At 44.6% G+C, this 20,965-nt stretch overlaps 1 protein-coding gene across 15 annotated transcripts in view; it reads right to left on the bottom strand.

Moving 5' to 3' along the window:
* Positions 1 to 16,134: 16,134 nt before the first annotated feature.
* Positions 16,135 to 20,965, bottom strand: part of Ikzf1 (IKAROS family zinc finger 1) — a 101,524-nt gene continuing 96,693 nt past the window's right edge. For all 15 annotated transcript variants that reach the window (XM_069995996.1, XM_069996005.1, XM_069995994.1 and 12 more), the window contains one exon: positions 16,135 to 19,895. In XM_069995996.1, the coding sequence (XP_069852097.1) occupies positions 19,183 to 19,895 (713 nt within the window). In that variant the 3' untranslated portion in view covers positions 16,135 to 19,182. The remainder of the gene's footprint in view (positions 19,896 to 20,965) is intronic.

The raw sequence follows: 20,965 nt of genomic DNA on the forward strand, positions 1-20,965 counted from the left end.
CTTATGCCAGTCCTAGGGCTTGAACTCAGGACCTGGGTGCTGTCCCAGAGATTTCCCCCTTTACTCAAAGCTAGTCCTCTACCACTTGAACCAAAACTCCACTTCCAACATTTTTGGTAGTTTAGTGGAGATAAAAATCCTACAATCTTTCCTAACCAGGCTGGCTTCATACCGAGATCCTTAGATCTCAGTAGCTAGGATTACAGGTGTGAGCCATCAGTGCCAGACTCTGTTCTGGCTTTTCCAACTCCTATATTTTACATGAGGGACCCCAGATTCCTTAAATGGACTCTGTTCCATTTAAGGGACTGTGTTGTCTAATGTGATCATAGCTGTGCTCTCTGACACTCAGTGTTCAGACCTCGAGAACAGTTTCCTGTTTAACCCTGAGGTCCACTGGAGGCCAGCATGCAAAGACATCTTAAACTATTGGGACAGAGGGAAGGTTTCGATGCAAATGGCTCCTGGAGCCCAGGATCCACAGTGTGCGAATATGTGGAAATTGTGGCTTTCACAAGGAACATTTCTCTAACTGCAAAGGAAATTAGGCAAGCAGTTTATTTAGGAGAAGCAGAAGCAGGAGGAAAGTGATTTGCCTTCTTTTCCTCTTTTTTTTTTTTTCCTGAGGGGGGAATGATCCTGCAAGAACTGACCAGTAGGGCGGAGTGAACCCTTCTCTATTTGCTGGAAATCCCACCCTCCCTCCAGCTATTGCTCACCACAGTTTCTATTTTGCAGGTTGCTAGCTGGAGGGAGGGGACCAGAGGTCACAGGGATGCACCAGGGTTCAGACTCAGACAATTTGGGGAGGGGGCTTTCCGAGCCATCCCAGGGGCACCTTGTCCTGGAAGGGAAAGAACATGCCAGCTACCACCTTGAAAGGGATCTGTGTGATTGCTTTATGAAGAAGCACAGGAACTCGGGGGAAATTTTTTTTTCTTTCAGGTACAGTGAAGGGCCTGGTCACACACAGGAAGGAAAAGTTGCATGGCCTTTGAGCGCTGAAGCAGCCTTTAGGGTAATTGTAATGGATTTACTTGGTGAAAGAATTTATGTTTGACTCTCCCTCCCTCATCCTTGTCGACACTGGGAAAGAAACTCTGGAGTCCTGAGGAGCAATGCAGGTGCCCACTGGACACTCCCAGCCCTACTACCCTACTTGAGAAGAAATATTTCTCATCTATGCAGTCCAACATGGCAGCCAAGGCCTGAATAGGTGCAGCTGAGAGACTGAAGTTTCTATCCTATTCAATTTCAATTTAATTTAAACTTAAATAGCCCTATGGTTAATGCTTAGGGAACAGCACCTTTTAGTTGGGAAACACATACATGACCGGCATCTTTATGATCCTAGTTAGAAGATCGGAGCTCTTCCTCTAAGCACACAAATCAGGAAGGAAGGGAGCTGCTTGTTTCTGCTTGGTGCTTAATATCTCCTTGTTGTATTCACATTCCAAATTGGTGTGTGTGTGTGTGTGTGTGTGTGTGTGTATTCCAGCTGGGATCAGTGGCCTAGTAACACTTGGGAGAATTTGTTCCCATTCTTCTGTGAGTGCTTGTCCAGTGGGAAGAGAGCTCTTTCCTCCATGGAGAAAGTCATTGATTCCTGAGTCTCTGAGGCCTTCCTAACCAGGACCTGGAGATGAAGTCTTTTTTGGTCACTGTTGGCAAAGCTGGAGGAGGCAGCAACTGCACTTCAGAAACTCCTTGGCCTCTGGGGTGTCAGAGCTCAAGCTCTTGTTCAGTGCAGCATGGTCGGCAGTTGCTCTGTGCACCAAGGAATACTGAGGCCAACAGAAAAGCTGGTTTGGGAACAGGAAACATGCATATTACAATTATTTTCATAAACAGATAATAGCAAGGCTACTCTGTGCTAAATTCTGGGTTGTTCCTTACTAGGTACAGAGGTAGAATGCTGGAAGGCTTTGGAGTCATGGATTTTATAGAAATTTAAAATGTATTTTGTTTTGTAAGTGACCCATCATAATTGCAAGTTTGGGTGTAGTGTGACATCTCCACACAGTTAAACAGTGGGTACTGGTCAGATCAGAAGAGCTGGCATGTTTGGGATGGCAGACGTTTGTCATATATGTACTGGGAGCATAAAAATCCCTGCCATTGCAACTTCCTAAGGTGCTTGAATTTATTACCTTTAAGTAGTTTTTATACAAAAAGGATACAATTGAACATATCAATTTATGAGTACAATGTATCTTGATAAATGTTACCCCTTTTATTGTTCTTCCCCATCTCTTCCAATCCATGTGTATGTGTGTGTGTGTGTGAGTGTGTGTGCGCTCATGCACACGTGCACCAGACTTGAACTCAGGACCCAGGCATTATCCTTGAGCTTTTAAGCTCAAGGCTAACACTCTACTACTTGAGTCACAGCTCCACTTCTGGTTTTCTGGTGGTTAATTGGAGATAAGAGACTCATGGACTTTCCTGCTCAGGCTAGCTTTGAACCATGATTCTCAGAATATCTAGGATTACAGGTGAGAGTCTCTGGCACTCGGCCATGTATTTATTTTTAACACTGTGGATGCTGCCATGAGCAGGAGAGAATGCATTTTGTCCTTGGTGAAGGGAAGACTTTGGTGTCATATAAAGCAGAGTCTAGTAAAGAATTTCTTTTTGAATTTCAGAACATCACTTCATTCTGGAAGAAATGGTTTTGGCATTTCCTGCTGTGTGTCTGTTGATTCTTGGCTAAGATTGAAAATAATCACTGTATTGTAACAACTACCATATGGCTGAACCTTTTCTGCTTGTGTTCTTTTTCTTCCACCCAAAATATTACTTCTACTGCATCTGACTTTCCATCTGAACCAATCCTTCCCTCTCAAGACTTTTCTCTCATCTCTCATTGTCTTAGGTACACACCACCAAAGGCTATCCTCAACTTCCTTCACATACTATAGAAATACATTTCTTTACATTATAAAAGTACACTGTCAAATTTCTTCCTCCTGCACCCCATGTATATCCTCAGATCTCAGCCTCTTGAGTAGCTAGGACCTAGCTCAATTGTCAAATTTCTAACCATGTTCAACTTCTCCAAACTCTTTTGTCCTCTCTCTCCTAAAGCTTTTTTTCACATGCATCATGGAAGTGAGTTTTATACCACCCAAGTGGAGCAATCTAGAAGATTCTTCTCCAAGATTCGAAATGCTTGAATCTAAACTGGAAAGTCGGCATATTGTCAAAGCTAATCATAAATAGGTTTCAGATTCATTAAGTTATAGGGAATATATTTGGAAGAGAGATAATTGCTTAACTGCATGGATACACTTTGTTTCTCAAATTTACAAATCACATATTAGCTACATTATTAACATTTTACAGAATCTTGATATTGATTTTTTATTTATTTGGTTATGATAAGTTACCTTACACTAGCTTTCAAGATGTGAATGTTGTTTGGTTTGGGGGAAACTACTTCCCTCTCTCTCTCTATTATATATCTATATAATCTATTATTTATATTTTTTAAAGTTAATGAATGAGGTATTGTTTTTATTTTCTATTATTTATATTATCTACATTATGTATAATGTAATCTATACATATTCTATACATATAACCTATCTTATATACAATATAATCAATATCTATATCTATATATATGTGTATTTTAAAAACAGCAGTATTCCACAATCCTCAGCCCTTCTCAAATGCTAAGTAAGGTTTATTGTAGCTCCCAAAGAGGGAGAGAGTGTATGGCTTCTCCTGAGTCACTTTGCCTCATTCCCCTTTTTTGAATATATGATGAGTTTTAGGAAATGTGGCTTGAGGGTGACTCCCTGTGACCTTGACTAAAGCCCTGTGCTTCCCTGGCCTTGGTTTCACTACCTGAAACCAGTGATTACACCCATTTCCACCCTCCGTCCAGAAGGCCATCCACAGCAGCCAGCAGCTCTAGGACGGGACAATGGCCCATTTGTGGCCTTTTCCCCTCACTCCTCGCTAAGCTGTAGTGCTGAAGGATATTTGCCTCTTCTGACCAACGTTGGCTAGCAGGTCCTGAAAGGTCCCTTGTAATCATCCTTCAAAACCCCACCGCCTGGCCTTCCTTCGGCACCTATTCTGTGTCCCAGTCTCTGAGTCCATATTTATGCTGTCTTTTCTGTCTAAAATATTCCTATCATATATATATATATATAATATATATAATGTAATATATAATATATGTATGTTTCCTGTCTTTAAGTTCAGGTATTTCTTAACTGATTTCCTGCTGGCTGATCTATCTGCTTCTCATAGAAGGTATAAGAATGGGTTCATCTATTTCTACTTTCTGTTCTATTAGCCTTTGCCTTATGTATTTTGAGGCTCTGTTCAGAATTGCTATGTTTTCTGGGAGTGTTAATCCCAGTTTCTTTATGTAATGCACCCCCTATCCCATGTTATTTGATGGTACTGAATTTAGGGTGTCCTACTTGCTAGGCAGACATTAGAACTCAAGCTGCATTCCTGCCCATTTTTTACTTTAGTTATTTTTCTGAATGAAGCTAGTGATTTCCCCCTGGTGGGATTTTCCTATGCTTCCCATGTCGCTGTGGTTATAGACCCATGCCACCATCCTGTAATGTCTGTCTTTACCTCCAGTGATTTTCCTTGCTCTGCAGTCTGCTCTCTTGAAAGTTGAGATATCTACTCCTACTTTCCATTTATTAATTATTAGTATTTACTAACATTAGCATGGTACCTCTTTCTCCAGCTCTATATTTATTTATTTATCTATTTATTTATTTATTTGTCGGTTGTAGGGCTTGCATTCTGGGCTTGGGTGCTGTCCCTGTGCTCTTCAGCTCAAAGCAAGTGCTCTGCTGCTTGAGCCACAGCACCACTTCCGGTTTTCTACTGGTTATTGAGATAAGAGACTCATGGACTTTCCTGCCCAAGCTGGCTTTGAACCAATCCTCAGATCTCAGCCTCCTGAGTAGCTAGGATTATAGGTGTGAGCCACTGGCTCCTGGCTCCAGCTCTACTTTTAATGTTCATGTGTCTTTGTATTTAAAGTGACACTCTTACAGACAGCCTACAGGCAGGTCTTAATTTTGTACCCACTGTAACAGCTTTTGTCTTATAACTGGCTCCTTTTGGTCCACTGGCATTTAAACTGATTATTGCTACATTTATATTATCAGCTATCTATCTATCTATCTATCTATCTATCTATCTATCTATCTATCTATCTATCTATCTATCTATCTATCTGTCTATCTATCTACTTTGTTTCGCTTTATTTGGTATCTTTTTCTTTTTGTCTTCTGCTCCTTTTACCTTCAGATTTTTACTGAATAGTTTGTATGACTCTATTGTTCCTTCTTTCTACTGTCTTTTATGCACTTGGTCTAAGGTTATCATCTATCCAGTGTCAGCTAGCAGGAGCCATTGGACTCATCTGTGGATTCTCTAGTGTCTATGCTCCAGTGATATTCCTTCAAGTATATTCTATGACCCCAGGTCCTACAAGTGCTGGCTTGATCAGTAATGTTGGCACAAAGCCAGCCACATTTATAGGGCAGCCTTATACAAGCATACATTGATCCGAGTAAAAATATATTTATACTGAAAAATTAAAATCTCCCAAGATGTTTCCTTAAAAGACTCCATTCCTTCTCTGTCATCAACTACTGCAGTAGCTGAGGTTCCTGCAACCCAAGAGCTGTCCCTGCCTTTCTTGCCTCATGATCCTTCTCTACAGTTTGTAGCTTCACCCCAGGGCCACTGCCAGGATGAATCCCTGAATGAGGGCAGAATGCAAGGAGCGGGGAGAGGACCCTCCTAGGATAGCCAGGGTCAGTGACCATTACATATTCCCATGTCTGTCCGGAAGACTGATTCTAGCTTTGGGAAGGCGGAAATCTAAGTAGGGACTTGTCCTTTGGGACAAGTTGTAGGTTTCAGGACAGTCTCTCATCCCAGAGAGCTGGGGCGAGGAGGAAGCGCATTTATATATCACTGTTTGGGGAGGTTCTGGGATGCCTATGATAAGCTTCCTCCCTCCAGAGGCTTTCATTCTGATGGAGGAGCCCAGCATTTAACACAAAGTACAGGGAGAGCCCTGAAGCAGTCTTATGCTGAGGACTCTAAGAGCAGAGACCAGGTTTTGACATGGCTCCAAAAATTAGTTGCCAGGAGCGAGATTTTCTCTGGCGGCCTTCCAGGCTGTGGAATGCTGTCCAGGACAAGTGGAGTGCCACAGCAAATCAGATGCAGTTTGTAATGAGGCAGGTAGGTGGTGGAGAGATCATTTCCAGCCAGGTCAGTACATTTGACCAGGAGACCAGCCACCCTCACCCCTGCCACTTCTCAGGTTCCCGGACACTGTGTAGCTCTCCTTGAATTCACATGGGAGTCTTCTTGAGTTTTGTATTAACAAAAGAAAAATTCTGAGATGTCCTAAATTAAGTTACAGGCTGCAGAATGGAGGGAGGGAAGATAATAGAAGGCCACGTTAGCTCTCAGCTTCAAGCTAAATCAAAAACGAAAAAGCAAAGAGAAGAGAAGAAAACTGCTTCGCATTTCTTTCTCATGTGCTGAGAACCGGCCATCCAGGCCACATGGAATTCCGTTAGGAAGACTAACCACCCAGGAAGTAGCAAAAATTCTTTTTATGGTTAAACCTCTAATCCCCAAATTTTGCCTTCTTCCTATTGCCCACAGTGAGCAGGTTCAGCGCAAAGAAAATTTTATTATAATTTCAACAAAATTTCTTCCAGAACAGTGCTTTATCCTTGGGCTTGCATCTGGAACAGTTTGATAAACCTTTCGTTTGTAATCTCAAAACTTTGATAACTAACTAGCTGCTGGTAACTCAAGCCTGTAATATTAAGCCACTCAGGAGGCTGAGATCTGAAGATCAAGGTTTGGAGCCAGTCCAGTAGAAAAATCCCTGTGACACTCATCTCCAGTTAACCACTTAAAAACTGAGAGAGGAGCTGGAGCTCTACCCCTAGGTAGAGCACTAGCCTTAAGTAAAAGAATGCAGGGACATTGTCCAGACCCTGAGTTCAAGCCCTATGACTTGCAAAACAAGGTTTGATAACAGTATCAATAGATGTAAATGCATAATTCTTTTCCCGTGAGAGATAGAAAGCCTATATTAAAAAAAAAAGAGAGAGAGAAATCATGTCAGCCTCTGGTGGCTCATTGTGTAATCCTACCTATTCAGGAGGCTGAGATCTGAGAATCATGGTTCAAAGCCAGTCCAGGCAGAAAAATCCATGCGACTCTTACCTCCAATTAACCAGCAAAAAGCCAGAAGTGGAGCTGTGCCTCAAATGGTAGAACAACAGCCTGGTGCAATAAAAAGCTAAGGGATTGTGCCAAGGCTCTGAGTTTGAGCACCAGTGCTTACAGAGCAGGGGTTGGGTGTGGGTAGAGGGCATCCACAGACGATTTAGTGAAGGGCACTCCAACTCTGGGTGGGGTTAAGAGCAGTACCCAGAAGGGAGGCGCCCTGAAAAGGGAATTGAATTGAGAGGCCCTGAAACCACACACCCTCCTCACTTTGGGGCCAGCAGGGCGTCTGCCCACAGAAAGCCACAGGGATAAGGATAATGCGGAAGCTCAGGCAGGTGCCTGAGGGTGGCACTGGGTGAGTGCCCAGCAAAGAGGCAACTGGCATGATGCCATCTGCAAGCCTGGGATCCCCCAGTGGTTTTGTCCCAGGGAGAGGTTCTCAGGGAGGGCCCAGCGTGGTGTGTTCTTGGGTCGCAGTGAGGAGACTCCCACGTGGCACTGGTTGTGGGTGTGAACAGCTCCCACTGGCCACGAGGGTGTGGCAGAGACGATGGAGAAGAGGCCTAGGGTTGACTCATGACGGGAGAGAAAAGAAACCTTCGGACAATTCACAGTCAACATCACATCTAGTTGGTTTGAGAAAACATGGGAAAGAAGAAGTGAAATTCGTGAACTGTCCCGAGAGATCCATGCAGTTCACTTTGGGGGACAGTTTTGGGTACCAAATTCTCCCTAGTATGCAAATGTCTTTCCCCAGCCGTGGTTCCCAGTTGTGCCTGGGGACCATGGTGGGCACATCTGCTTCCCCTCATACTAATTTAAGAGTCACCAGGGCCCCATCCTGTGCAGCCCCAGGTCTATGCCTGCTGTGTTGGAGAGGGTACAGGGCAGGGGCTGGCTGTGGCTCCAGGACCTGCCAGGCTTCCTCTTCAAGGTGGAGACAACACGTCTTGCCATGAGCATCCCTCTTCCCCAGATCTTGGGAGAGGGAGAAAGAGGTCAAGGGATGTCCTCCTTGCTCCTGCCCTTGGTCTTGTCAAAAAGTAGCAACAAAGCTGGGCGCTGGTGGCTCATGCCACCATACTCAGGAGGCTGTGGTCTGAGGATCACAGTTCAAAGCCAGCCCATGCAGGAAAGTCCGTGAGACTCTTATCTCCAATAAATCACTAGAAAATCAGAAGTGGTGCTGTGGCTCAAGTGGTAGAGTGCTAGCCTTGAGCTGAAGAGCGCCCAGGCCCAGAGTTCAAGCCCCATGACTGACCAAAAAAAAAAAAAAAGTAGCAACAGCTAGAAGACATCTCAGAGAGACCTCTTCTTAGGAAACTGGGCCCAGAACGTGGTGCCAGCTGAGGCCAAAGGCTGTAGTGTCAAGGCTATACCTTCCCTACCAGCCACTCTCCTGAGGTCAAGGTCTACCTTCAGCCACATGGCTCCTCCCACCCATAACCACTTCCAGTGTCACTGAGCAAACCAGGGACCTTAGCCATTTCTTTGTGAGCCTCTCTCTTTCAATAAAGAAAACCTAGGATATTGTGGTTAACTGGCTTTCCTTCTTGGCCAGTTCATCCATTTTCATTTCCTTTGCCAGTTTCTCCTATTCCTCATCACCCACTCCCACCCCTACTTCCTTCCCCAAGGATCAGCCTGTGGCTGCTCTAGCTTCTGATACAGTCATAACGGTACAAAAGCCTCCCAAATGCATGGGCTGTGCCGTGTCTCACAGTTGATACAATTCAGTGAGGCCCAGCTCCCTGCTTCAAATTCTCTGCTTCATGTTCTCTTTTCTTATTACAAGCTCCTTGGTAGGAAGCATGGCTCAGGTGGTAGCGCATCAGCCAATGAATCAATGACAGCATTAGAACAAGAGTCTGAATCACGGTCTCAGACAAAACAAACAAACAACAAATAAATAACCAATAAAAGCTTCCAGAGGGAATATGGAACTAGAGAATGAACTCCTGGTCTTTCTCTAAAACATAGGAGATTTCATTATCTTAATTAAATGATATCATTTGTTGATCTCTGCAGGCATTCAGACACTTCTCAATGACACTGAAGAGTGTCAAGTGACTAATGATAATAAAATAGCCCTGGCTCTTGAAGATTGCTTCCCAGAAGTCAAATTCTCTCCTCCTCACTCCTCTTCCATGGACTTCTTTCCCATTAGCATCCTGGCCCTGGCTAAGCCTTGTTTTTCCTATGGGAGCTGCAGGTGGGTTTTGCTATACTTCGCATATATCAATATCACCTTATGTTTTTCAATGGTGTCTGATTGTCTGCTCACTTCCCTGTTCAAGCTTGGTTCTCTCCTCTGTCTGCATCTATCTCCTGTTGTTGTTGTTGTTCTCTTAACTTTCTCCAGCTAAATGAGCTACTGAGATCAGACTTCTGGGTCATTTCCATCTTTGTTCTGTCTTAAAGACCCTTCTTCCTTCTGGTCCCTATTTAATGCCCGAATCCCAATTATTCTAGAAGACTCCGGCCATTCCAGAGCTTCTCCAGGGACCTTTCCCTAATGCTCCTAGTAAGGAGTGACATTTCCTTCCATGAGGATTATACAGTATGGTAACATTTTAAAACACACTTGATTATACTTTGCTTCCCAAATCACCTTTGTTTGTGCAGAGTCATTTTTCATGGTAGTGATTGGAAGGCAGATACTGGATGTCAAACAGTGGTCCCAGCATGTCTAAGTTGTGTGACTCTTATGTCCAAGCTTGGGAGTTTTCACCTGTATAGCTAGAGGTGTCTGTGGAACTCAGCTTGGAGGTAAATGCAGTGCAACTGGAACATGCAGATGACCATAGCTCTGAGCCCCTGTGATGCAAACACACTTTGTTGACCAGTGTCCCCCTGGGTCCAGCATGTAGCCTGTGGCCTGGCGCTGAGGAGGTCCTTGTATCACAGCATATCAACAATATATTTTCTATCAGGAAGAAATTATTGGATGCTGGTGGATCATACCTGTAATCTTCACTTCTCAGAAGGCTGAGATCTGAGGATCGCTGTTTGAAGCTTGCCTGGGCAAGAAAGTCTGTAAGATTCTTGTTTTCATTAACCACCAAAAACAGAGAGGTAGAGCTGTGGCTCAAATTGTAGAGCACCAGCCTTGAGTTTACAAAGGAAAAGCTAAGGGACAGAGCCCAGGAGGCTTTGAATTCAAGCCCCAGTATTGCTACAAAAAATAAGTAAGAAATTTATTGTCAACTTTCCAGACTCTCCATTCTTAGCTCAAATTCTCCAACCAACAGTGCCTTGTTTATCTTGTCTTTCCAATGTCCTAACTTATCCCTCCCTCATAGTCTAGCTTTTGCTGGTGCTCATTTCTTCTAGTTCTCCCACTTTCTGATGCCACCTCACATTTCTTTCAGAACCTCTCTCCTCCCAGACCCTGGCTCTCTCATGAGCTTAGTGTCCTCCAGTGCTCTACAGAGTTGGAGGGTCCAGATCATTCGGGACCCAGTCCTTGATCCCAGCTGAGTCCAGGACCTATGAGTGCCCAGTAATGTGCCTTTGAGTACCTTGGCTCTAGAGTAGGTGACTGGGAAGATGATTTGCGCCAAGGGTATGGATGGGAATTTAAGCATTAACTTGCTTTTTCCCTTCCTTCCTTCCTTCCTTCCTTCCTTCCTTCCTTCCTTCCTTCCTTCCTTCCTTCCTTCCTTCCTCCTCTTTCCTTTTTCCTCTCTTTCCTTTTTCCTTCTCTCTCTCTTTCTCTGTCTTTCCCTTCTTAGCCCCCTCTTCTCTATTACTTCTCTTTCACTTTTCTTTTTCTTTTTTGGTGCTGGTAATATGGGGCTTGAATTCCAGGCCTCATAGAAGAGGTTGACTTTTTTGTTCACATTTGGATGCTCTACCATTTGTTTTTTTGTTGGTGTTGCTTTGTTTTGTTTTTGGTCCAGTCGTAGGGCCTAAACTCTGGGCCTGGGCGCTGTCCCTCAGCTCTTCAGCTCAAGGCTAGCGTTCAACCACTTGAGCCACAGCACCACTTCTGGTTTTTTTCTTTTTGCTTATGTGGTGCTGAGGAATTGAACCCAGGGCCTCAGGCATGCAAGGCAAGTGCTCTACCACTGAGCCACCTTCCCAGTCCTGCTCTACCATTTGAACCATACCACCAGTCTAGCAATTTGCTGGTTAACTAGAGTTAAGAGTCTCTTGTATTTGCTTTCCCAAGTTGGCACAGCTGGGATAATAGGTGTAAACTACCAGCATTTGGCTTGATGATGAACTTGTGGTTCTAAGGTAAGAACCATCCAGTGCTCTTTTTTTTTCTTCTTCTTCTGTCAGTCATGGGGCTTGAACTCTGGGCCTGGGCACTGTCCCTCAGCTCTTCAGCTCAAGGTGAGCACTCTACCACTTGAGCCACAGTGCCACTTCTGGTTTTCTGGTGGTTAATTGGAGATAAGAGTCCCACGGATTTTCCTGCCTGGGCTGACTTTGAATTGTGATCCTCAGATCTCAGCCTCCTGAGTAGCTAGGATTACAAGCATGAGCCACTGGTGCCCAGCTTCCATCCAATGTTCTTGGTGGAGGAAATTGTACTTGGCTTTGAAATAATGAAGTGCAGGGTTGGGGTGGTTCCATGGTTAGGTTCCTGTTTTCACTAACTCCATGCAGAAGGTTCCTGAAGGCTGAATGGAAGTAGGAAGACTCAGGAGGTTGGGGATGGGGTCTTGGGCATCAGGAGGCTGATGGTGACAGATGACTACACTAAGATACGTAGTTTTAGACTAAATCATTGTTAGCTCCAATAGTGACCTTTGGTAGGGTAGAGGCCTGGGCATTTTGGGAGGCATACAAAGGGCTTCCTGTGGCCACAAGGGCAAGTTTACCCAATTGAGGGTGAAATTGGGTGTGGAAAATCCACAGTGGGTGTGGAAAAGCCACAGTGACCACATATTGAAGCTGGGGCTGCTATCCATATTTTGAAAGTAGCAAAGCTAATATGTTGCTTTTCTTTTTTTAAAAATTCTTTTGCCTATATTTTAGTTATTTCAGCTCCAGCAAAGAAGGGACATTGACTTCCTCCATGGATATAAAGATGGGCGTGGCTTGGGCCCAGTGATGAGGCTGTAACTGCCTTGGGGTGGGAGTTTGCTTGGCATGCATGGAAGGGTTGCCCTTTACCTGGTGGGTGAGAGGGAGCATAAAAAGCTCCAGCTTCAAATGTTTAGGAGGGACCTCAAGGCTGTGAGCTGAACAGGCAAGTGGGTGATTCTAAGCTGCTTCTGAGAAGCTGAAGTTCTAGGAAGTCATCAGAGGCCTTGGCACCTGGACAAGGCTAGGTTGCTAAGGGAGTCTCAAGTTGTCCACAAAAGGATCTGAATGGATCAGGATTGGTTTATAGAGGGAGAAGCCAATGGGATCCCAGGTCCTGAGGACACTGTAGTTATTCTAAGGGCCCAGTAAGTCCCTTTCTGCCTCCTCTAATGGTATAGGAGTTTGGAAGGTGAGGGGAGAGGGAATTTAAGGACAGACAGAGAGGAAAATGCTATGGAGAAGTAACGGCATTTTAATCCTTAAATGTCCTAAGACTGTACCTTAGAACTTGGCCATCTGTTTGCTGTTCAGGGTTCCAGTGCAGAGAAAGGTTCAGAAGTTTCTGTAATGATGGAGGAACGTGGAGTTCTGGCTCGGGTCATCTGAGAACTTTCTTGGAGTCTTCCACTAACTGCTCAATTCTCTGAGGGTCTTTCACTCTTAGCTCTTTGATGTGGCTGAGAGGTCATAACAAACAGATCCAACTCTCAGAAATAGCCACAGGGATTTTGTTTTTTGAGAATCAAAGCACTTTCACCAGGGAGTCACAAAACCTCCAGTGTTTGATTCTGATAGAAACTGTGACAGAAACTCATGCAAGTGGGATTGGAGACTTTGGGTCCTTAAACCTGCTCTTTGGCTTTCAATTCCCAAATTCCAATGCTTGTAGTTAAAAGCACAGAAAAAACAGAACTCTAGGTTTAAATTTACATCAGTCCTCAGGGAAAGGGGATTGCTGTTTCCAGAATTCTCATTGGACCAGAAGGACGTAAATGAATGTACCTGGTCTATGGTGTCAAAGGTTCTAGTCACAATCATGCTTTGGAGTGCTTTAAATAAAAAAAAGAGGCAGCTGGTGGCTAGGGACACAGAATCCTGGCTATTCAGGAGGCTGAGATCTGATGACCGTGGTTTAAAGCCAGCCAAGGTGGACAAATCTCCAATTAACCAGCAAAAGTCCAGAAGTGGAGGATGGCTCAAGTGCTAGAGTGTCAGCTATGAGAGCAAAAGCTCAGGGAGAAGCTTGAATCCCTGAGTGGAAGCCCAAGTTTCAGTCCAGAAATAACAAGTAAAAAGAGTAAAAAAAACCCCACCAGAAATGATGCCAATTGTTCTGTGGAGTGTTTTGTAGTCTCTCCTTTCATTGTTACTGGTCTCCAGATGGGCTTACCTGAGTGCTTCTAAAATCAGGCTTTCATAGGAAAAAGCTACAAGGCTGTTGTACATTGTTAAAAATATATCCCACAGCAGAGATTCTCACATGTTCTGTCAAATTCTCTTCCGTACCTTTTTTTTTGTGTGTGTGTGTGTCAGTCCTGGGCTTGAACTCAGAACCTGGGTGTTTTCCCTGAGCGATCAAGGCTAGCGCTCTACCACTTGAGCCATAGCTGCACTTCCAGATTTTTGGAGAGCAGTTTATTGGAGATAAGACTCACAGACTTTCCTGCCTGGGTTGGCTGTGAACCATAATTCTCAGATCTCAGCCTCCTGAGTAGCTAGGATTATAGGCATGAGTCATGGGTAACCATCTCTTCCTCCTTTTTTGAATTACTTCTCTCTTTCAATTTGAACCCTGGCCATTTTAAAGTACATGGGATACTCTTTATTCTTTTGACCTGTGACCACTACAATGATAAGAAGTATGGGATAACGTGGTGACATACATTTGCATGTGGCTGTATTGCTGTTTCTATGCATATATGAGCAACATGGACTTCCACTAAGTAAGCAAAGGAAGCTGGAAACAAAGGAAGCTGGAAACTGACAGATGCTGCCTGGGTAAAAGAGTTCTTTTTTTGTGTGGCAAGTTCTCCTTGGGTACTGTTATCAGAGCCTGATGTGGAGTCCAGCACCCTGTGTGTAGTTCCCAGGACTTTTACTACGTTGGCTGTAACATAAACAGTCACTTCACTTCAGGATTAGAACTCAGATGAGGTTTGGCTGCTTATCCCAAAGGGACAAAGGGTTTTCACTACACAGGGGTCAGTCATATCAGTGCAGTTCTGCAGCAGAGTAAGGATAAGCCTCAAGGCCCAGGCCCAGCTCTGGCATGGAGAATGGGTTTGCAGGTGACTCCAGGAAGGTGTAGTTTCTCTGATCTCCCAGTGTCTGGCGCTCCCATGGCCTTCATCTTACACTTTGAGAATGCATTCCCTGCTCTCCTCTTCTCTTGCCATTCAAACTCAAGACTGACTTGGCTTTCCTAAGGCCTGCATGGCTATCGATGGGAGCTGGTCAATGAACTGGGCCATGTCTGTTGTAATCATCACTTATCTATAAGATCTCATCGCTATTGTGAGTTTCTTCTTCCTAGGCCCTGTGGTCTGGGGTGGGGGAGGGGAGGGGCGGTTAACTACAGAAGATTCCTGCAAGGTTGGGCCTTCTCTTATGTGGGACCTCACTGGATGGGGTCAACAGAGTATTTGTTGTATTTATTTGTTCTAGCATCATAGAAAAAGCATGCCAAATGAGTACACAAAGGATAATCTATCTGTCCAGTGATCACTGCCCACAGCTAAGCAGACAACATAACAGCATCATAGAGATGGAACTGACAAAGCTCCATGTTCTCATTTGCAATCCTGTGCATGGACCTTCCAGAAGATGCACATAGACCTAGAAGTGTATTGGGCATAAGCAGGTTTGACCTCAACAATCACCACACGCATGATAAAAGAAAGTATATTAGGAAGTAGAAACAATATTGCATATGAATATCTGGTTACACTTGCTCACAGTGAGGGCTGTGCTATCAAAATGCCTATGTATTTCATTCTGTTTTCTTGTGGCACTGGGGATGAAGGCCATATATTTATACATGCTAGGCACCGAATGACATCTGCAACTTCTCATTTGTTCCTTAAATTTCTTAAAGAAGTTTGATATTGTTGACTCTTCATTATCACGTGTTAACTAAAGAATAGAGGAATACATAAATGCCTCACAAAGTGTCCATGTAAGTCGAATCCATTTTTGCTTTTGTTTTGGCAAGGAGAGGTGACTGCAAGAACAGAGAGAAAGAAGGAAAAAAGAGCACAAGAACAGAGGGAGGGGGAGAAAGCTACGTAAAACAAACCTTCTTCTCCATAAGTGGCCATTCTCTTTCTCAATAAAGATTCTAAGATTTTTATTACATAACTGATTCTAAATTGGAAATGGAACATGCCAGGGTTTGAAGAAATTGGTGTTGGGCCAGACCGTTGGTGATTATACAATGATAACACAATGATACTTTGGTATTCTCTCATTAGGGGAAACACACCGCCTATGGTACAAATTACAAAAGGGACCTGGGCAGGAAGCAGAGGCTCCACATTCCACCTGAAGCTGGGCTGATCAGGAGGAAAGAGAATGAAACAGAGCAATCACAAGCTGTTAACAACTGGTTGACTTGCTTGTGGCAGCTTTCCTGCCTCTGGTATTTACATAAAACACAATGAGAGTGAATCCACCATGAGTAGAATCTAGGCACACTTCCCTGAAATTTAGCACAATGATGTTCTACACACACACACACACACACACACACACACACACACACACACACACACACACACACACACACACACACACCATCATACAACCATAGAACAAACCATAGAACAAACCATAGAACAAAACATGTGAGGTCATGCAAAATCCTACTTTTACCAGGTAGAAGAAAAACTTCAGCAACTTTTGGTACAGCATCTGGCCACCTTTCAAACATAATTTAATTACTTGTTGACATAATATGAATCCTTACTTTAAATACAATAGTTTCAAAAATGCTGTTACAATATAAAACCACAACAAAAGGTGTGCAAATAGACATTTAGATTGGCTATAAAAGGCAGTGAGAGGAAAAGGGCAAAGCATTTTAGAAAACAAGTCCTGTAGCCAATATTTACAGTTCTGCTTTAAGCTTTGAATGCTGCTGAAGAGGAGGTAAATTCCCTTCTTCCTGTTGATTGGGTGGAATGCATGGATAAGAATGAGGGTAGGTGAAACCTATAGCAAACCAGAAATCAAAGAAGTCTCTCATGTTTGAGTATATAAATTTGGGTAAGGCGCATCTGTCCGTGTAATTGCATATTGAAGAAAAGTTGTCCATGGCCCTAGGTTTTCCATGTTTTTCATCATTCAGGACCTTGGCATGGCTGAGCTTGAATTACTACCATTACACTTTTATTTCTAGTTTCAAAATGCCACACTGTTCTGGAAGGAAAGAGATCTGTGACTCAAGAATGATGTCTTTGTGAACTCTAGTGTGCATGGGAAAGTATATTTGTCAATGACTGGAGGGGTGTTATTTATACATTTAAAGAATTTATAATCTGACTTGGATAAATCATGTGCTTCTGAACTTGGGAAGGCTTCTCACACTTTCTATTAGCTTAGAATTCATTTAGATCTATGGTTCTAAGGTGGGAGGGACTTTGCCCCCTGTGGGATATTTGTCAACACCAGGAGCTACTTTTTGGATTTCAACAGGGAAAGATTCTGACATCTACTGGGTTGTGATCAAGGATGATACCAGACATCCACCAATGGCAGGGAAGGGCCCACAACGGGGGATTATCTAGCCCCATACGTCAACATGTTGGAGACCAAGAATCCTTGTGTCACCTGAAACACTGAGTGACTTGCAGAAAGTACCTGCTATTTCTTCAGGTTCACGTTGGGACAGTTTTGGTAAAGACCAATATTATAGATATTTAAAGTTATGTTCTCTCTCTCTCTCTCTCTCTCTCTCTCTCTCTCTCTCTCTCTCTCTCTCTCTCTCTCTCTCGCTCTCTCTCTCTCTCTCTCTCTCTCTCTCTCTCTCTCTCTCTCTCTCTGTCTCTGTCTCTGTCTCTCCAACAAGTGATGCTTGTCGCATAATGGCAATGATGACAGGATTAATCTTGAAGGAGATCCTTTCTGGATGAGATAAGAATCCCCACCCACCTGAAGTGGGTTTAGGGATGCAACCATTTTTTAGCACACATAGGTTAGAGTCTTACCTTTAGTATTTTCTGCCTCTTGCCTATCAGGCCTGGTAGGTATTTCTCTCAGGGATGAAGGGGTCATGGCCAAATGTCCTATTTATATATGAGCACAATGCTACATTGTTTTCATGGTGTACAACTGTAGAATAGTTAATTTAGTTTTGAACTGGTGAGCTCCATGTATTAGAAACTTAGATGCCAGACTTATATATTTGCTTGATCTAACAATGAGTATTCACTTTAAAATCATTCGTGTGTGTGTGTGTGTGTGTGTGTGTGTGTGTGTGTGTGTGAGAAAGAATAATAGTTGCTAGTGGCTCAAGATTTTAACTCTACTTCAGACGGCTGAGATTGGAAGATCATGACTTGAAGCCAGCAACACAGGCAGAGAGGCAGTGAGACTCTTATCTCTTATTAACCACCAAAAATCTGGAATTAGAGCTGTGACTCAAGTGGTAGAGCACCAATCCCGAGTGCCCAGGTTCTGAGTTCAAGACCCAGTACTGGCATACACACAAAAAATTATGTAGGTGTGGATAGAGAAAGACCTTTATAAATACAGCCGAATCCAGACTTGCAGCTACAAATAGGACATGGTCTGAATTAAAATGAAGCACTGAGATTGTACTTAGGCATTTGACAGGGTAAAAGGTCATGGCTTTAGGTAGAACTAGCCTCGGGGAAAGAATAAACACCCAGATAAGACAGTGCAGAATTTGGAAGAAAGCTTGATTTTCTGAGGAATTTTACTCCTTGAGAGGTTCAAATTAAGGTCTAATATTGGGACTGTGGTTGAATATGGAGATAGGGACCATTACGGGCATAGGGGTGACAAAGCAGAGAACAGGACTCTTTACATTTGTACCCAGGAACACTGGACTCATGCCACCTTGCAACCAGTTTAGGAAGGCTGCATGTCTCCTGGGCAAACTCACCAAGCTTAGAAAGCAAGGTAGAGTCTCGGGGGCTCTGCAATCCCTTGCCCCCTCCCTTGCCTAGGGCAGCTCTATTTTCCTTAGAGAAGGATGACCTAATGTTACCTGGGTTCAGATTGTAGCCATTCTTCTCTGGCTTTGAGTGGCCTGAGATTGTGGCTTCGGTATACTTTCTGTCCCTGCTTCTCCCTGGCAGCCATATACCTGTTCCTATTGCTCACCTGTTAAGCTTTAGAGATGGCAGTACTTCAGAGGTAGTGCTCTCTAGCTGTGGGGACCTGGGGAACTCCTGGTATATGCATGGACTTTGTGCTTACTACACAACCCTGCTTGGCAGGATCTGACTTGTTTCATTTAATCTGTTCAGGTTCTGTACGGAGTGGTGTGTAGTGGGGAAGGGGAGGAAATGTATCTTAACAAGTCTATGGAATTGTAGGGAGATGGAAGTTTTTCTAGGCTCCAGGAGCCATCTTGCCTCTACCAAAGGAAATCTGGTTTGCAAAAGCAAATGAAACCCAACCAGCCCGGTGACAATGAACACCACATCCCAGGAACCCACCCCAGAATCCATACTCCACATTATCCACATAATCCACACCACACCCCATAGTCCACTCTCCACATTATCCGTGGTCCAGATGAAGCAGGTTCTTCAGGGTTGTGTGTGTGTGTGTGTGTGTGTGTGTGTGTGTGTGTGTGTGTGTGCGCGCGCGCGTGCGCGCTTGTGCCCACGCACGGGAGGAGGGGTCCAGGGCATGTGGGGATCTTTAGCTCATGTGGAAGCGGTGCTCCCCCCGCGTGATGTGGGAGGAGAACTCGTACCTGTCCTGGCTGTGGTACCCGCACATGTTGCACTCGAAGGGATCCCGGAAGCCGTGGCATCCCATGTGGATGGTGTACATGACGTGGTCGAGGAAGAGCACTCTGCAGTGTTCACACTTGTACACCTTCATCTGCTCGCCGCTCATGCTCACCACGCGCAAGGCGTCCTGCGAGTTCTCCGAGGCGCTGCGCAGCACCTCGAAGGCGCGCTGCTCCTCCTTGAGCGCCAGGCCATTGCGGGCCAGCGGGGCGATGTGGTTGGTCAGGTAGATGAGACCCCCACGCTGCTGCTCCTCCGTGTTGCTCTCCGTGTCCGTCGAGTCTTGGCAGCTGTTGCTGGGGGAGGCCTCCCGCTCTGAGGACGCCGACTTGGCCTTGGACAGCAGCAGCAAGTTCTCCACCGCGCTGTCCTGCGCAGAGTGGTTGGCCCGCGGGGGCCCCTCTGTCGGGGTCTTGTGCAGCTGGTACATAGGACTGATGACTGGGACCCCTTCTGAGCCTCCCGGGGGTGTCTGCACAAGGGGACGCAAGGACTCGGCCCCCAGGTAGTTGATGGCATTGTTGATGGCCTGGTCCATGACATGGGAAGTCATCATCTCATTCTCCTTCTCGTAGCTGGCACTGCTGTCGTAGGCCATGTCGGACAGGCACTTGTCCCCTGTGGGAAGCAGGTGGTTATGAGTAAAACCTATGCCTGGGAAAGGGGGAAGGAAGGGGTCATCTAGCCAGGGAGTGTCAGTGCCCAGGTAGACATGAGGCACTGGTCCATGCACACCAGGAAGAACTCGAGAAGTCTCTGTCTGGTGGAGTCATTGAGAACAGATGTCTTGTGATATTGGCACTCAAGGAAATCTGGTTGGATAAATCCATAAATGAGCAGGGAAAGAAGACTGTCCCTGTCCATATAAGCCATGCACATTCCCTCCCCACCCACCCCACCCAAGTCCTAGGGCTTGAAATCTGGGTCTGGGTGCTGTCCCTGAGCTCAAGGCTGGCACTCTACTGCTTGAGCCATAGCTCCACTTCCAGCTTTTTCTCTGATTAATTGGGGAAAAGAGTCTCATGGATTCTTAAAAAAAATCCATTAAAAAAAAGATTCTCATGGACTTCCTGCCCATGCTGGCTTTGAAATGTGATCCTCAGCTTTCAGCCTCCTGAGTAGGTAGGATATAGGCATGAGCCACTGGTGCCTGGCTGACAAACTGGGCACATATGTTTTTTGGTGTCTTTTAAAAAAATTTTTATTGTCAAGATGATATACAGAGGGGTTACACATATTATCAGGCTAAATCAGCACTTTTGTTTCTTTAAAAAAACTTTTATTTTAAAATTATCTATATGTTATATATTCACTTCTATGTTGCTGATACTAGGGGTTTGAACTCAGGGCCCTGAGCTTGCTCAACTGGAGCTCTAAACACTTGAACCATGCCTCTATCCTTGCTTTTTTCTAGTTATGGAGATAATGTCTCATGGATTTTTCATGGTTGGCCTTGAACTAAAATCACAGCCTTCTGAATAGCTAGAATTACAAGGCTGAGCTACTGGTACTTGGCTCATGTCTTTTATTAGGTGTGGTAAAATTTAATTGTGTGTGTGTGTGTGTGTGTGTGTGTGTGTGTGTGTGTGTGTGTGTGTGTGCGCGCCAGTACTGGGGTTGAACTCAGGACCTCAGGTTCTCCTTGGCTTTTTTGCTCAAGACTGGAACTCTACCACTTGACCTATAAT

This window comes from Dipodomys merriami, unplaced genomic scaffold (genome assembly GCF_024711535.1).
Source record: "Dipodomys merriami isolate MVZ:Mamm:240054 unplaced genomic scaffold, mDipMer1.0.p SCAF_5, whole genome shotgun sequence".
In the NCBI taxonomy this organism is placed as follows: domain Eukaryota; kingdom Metazoa; phylum Chordata; class Mammalia; order Rodentia; family Heteromyidae; genus Dipodomys; species Dipodomys merriami.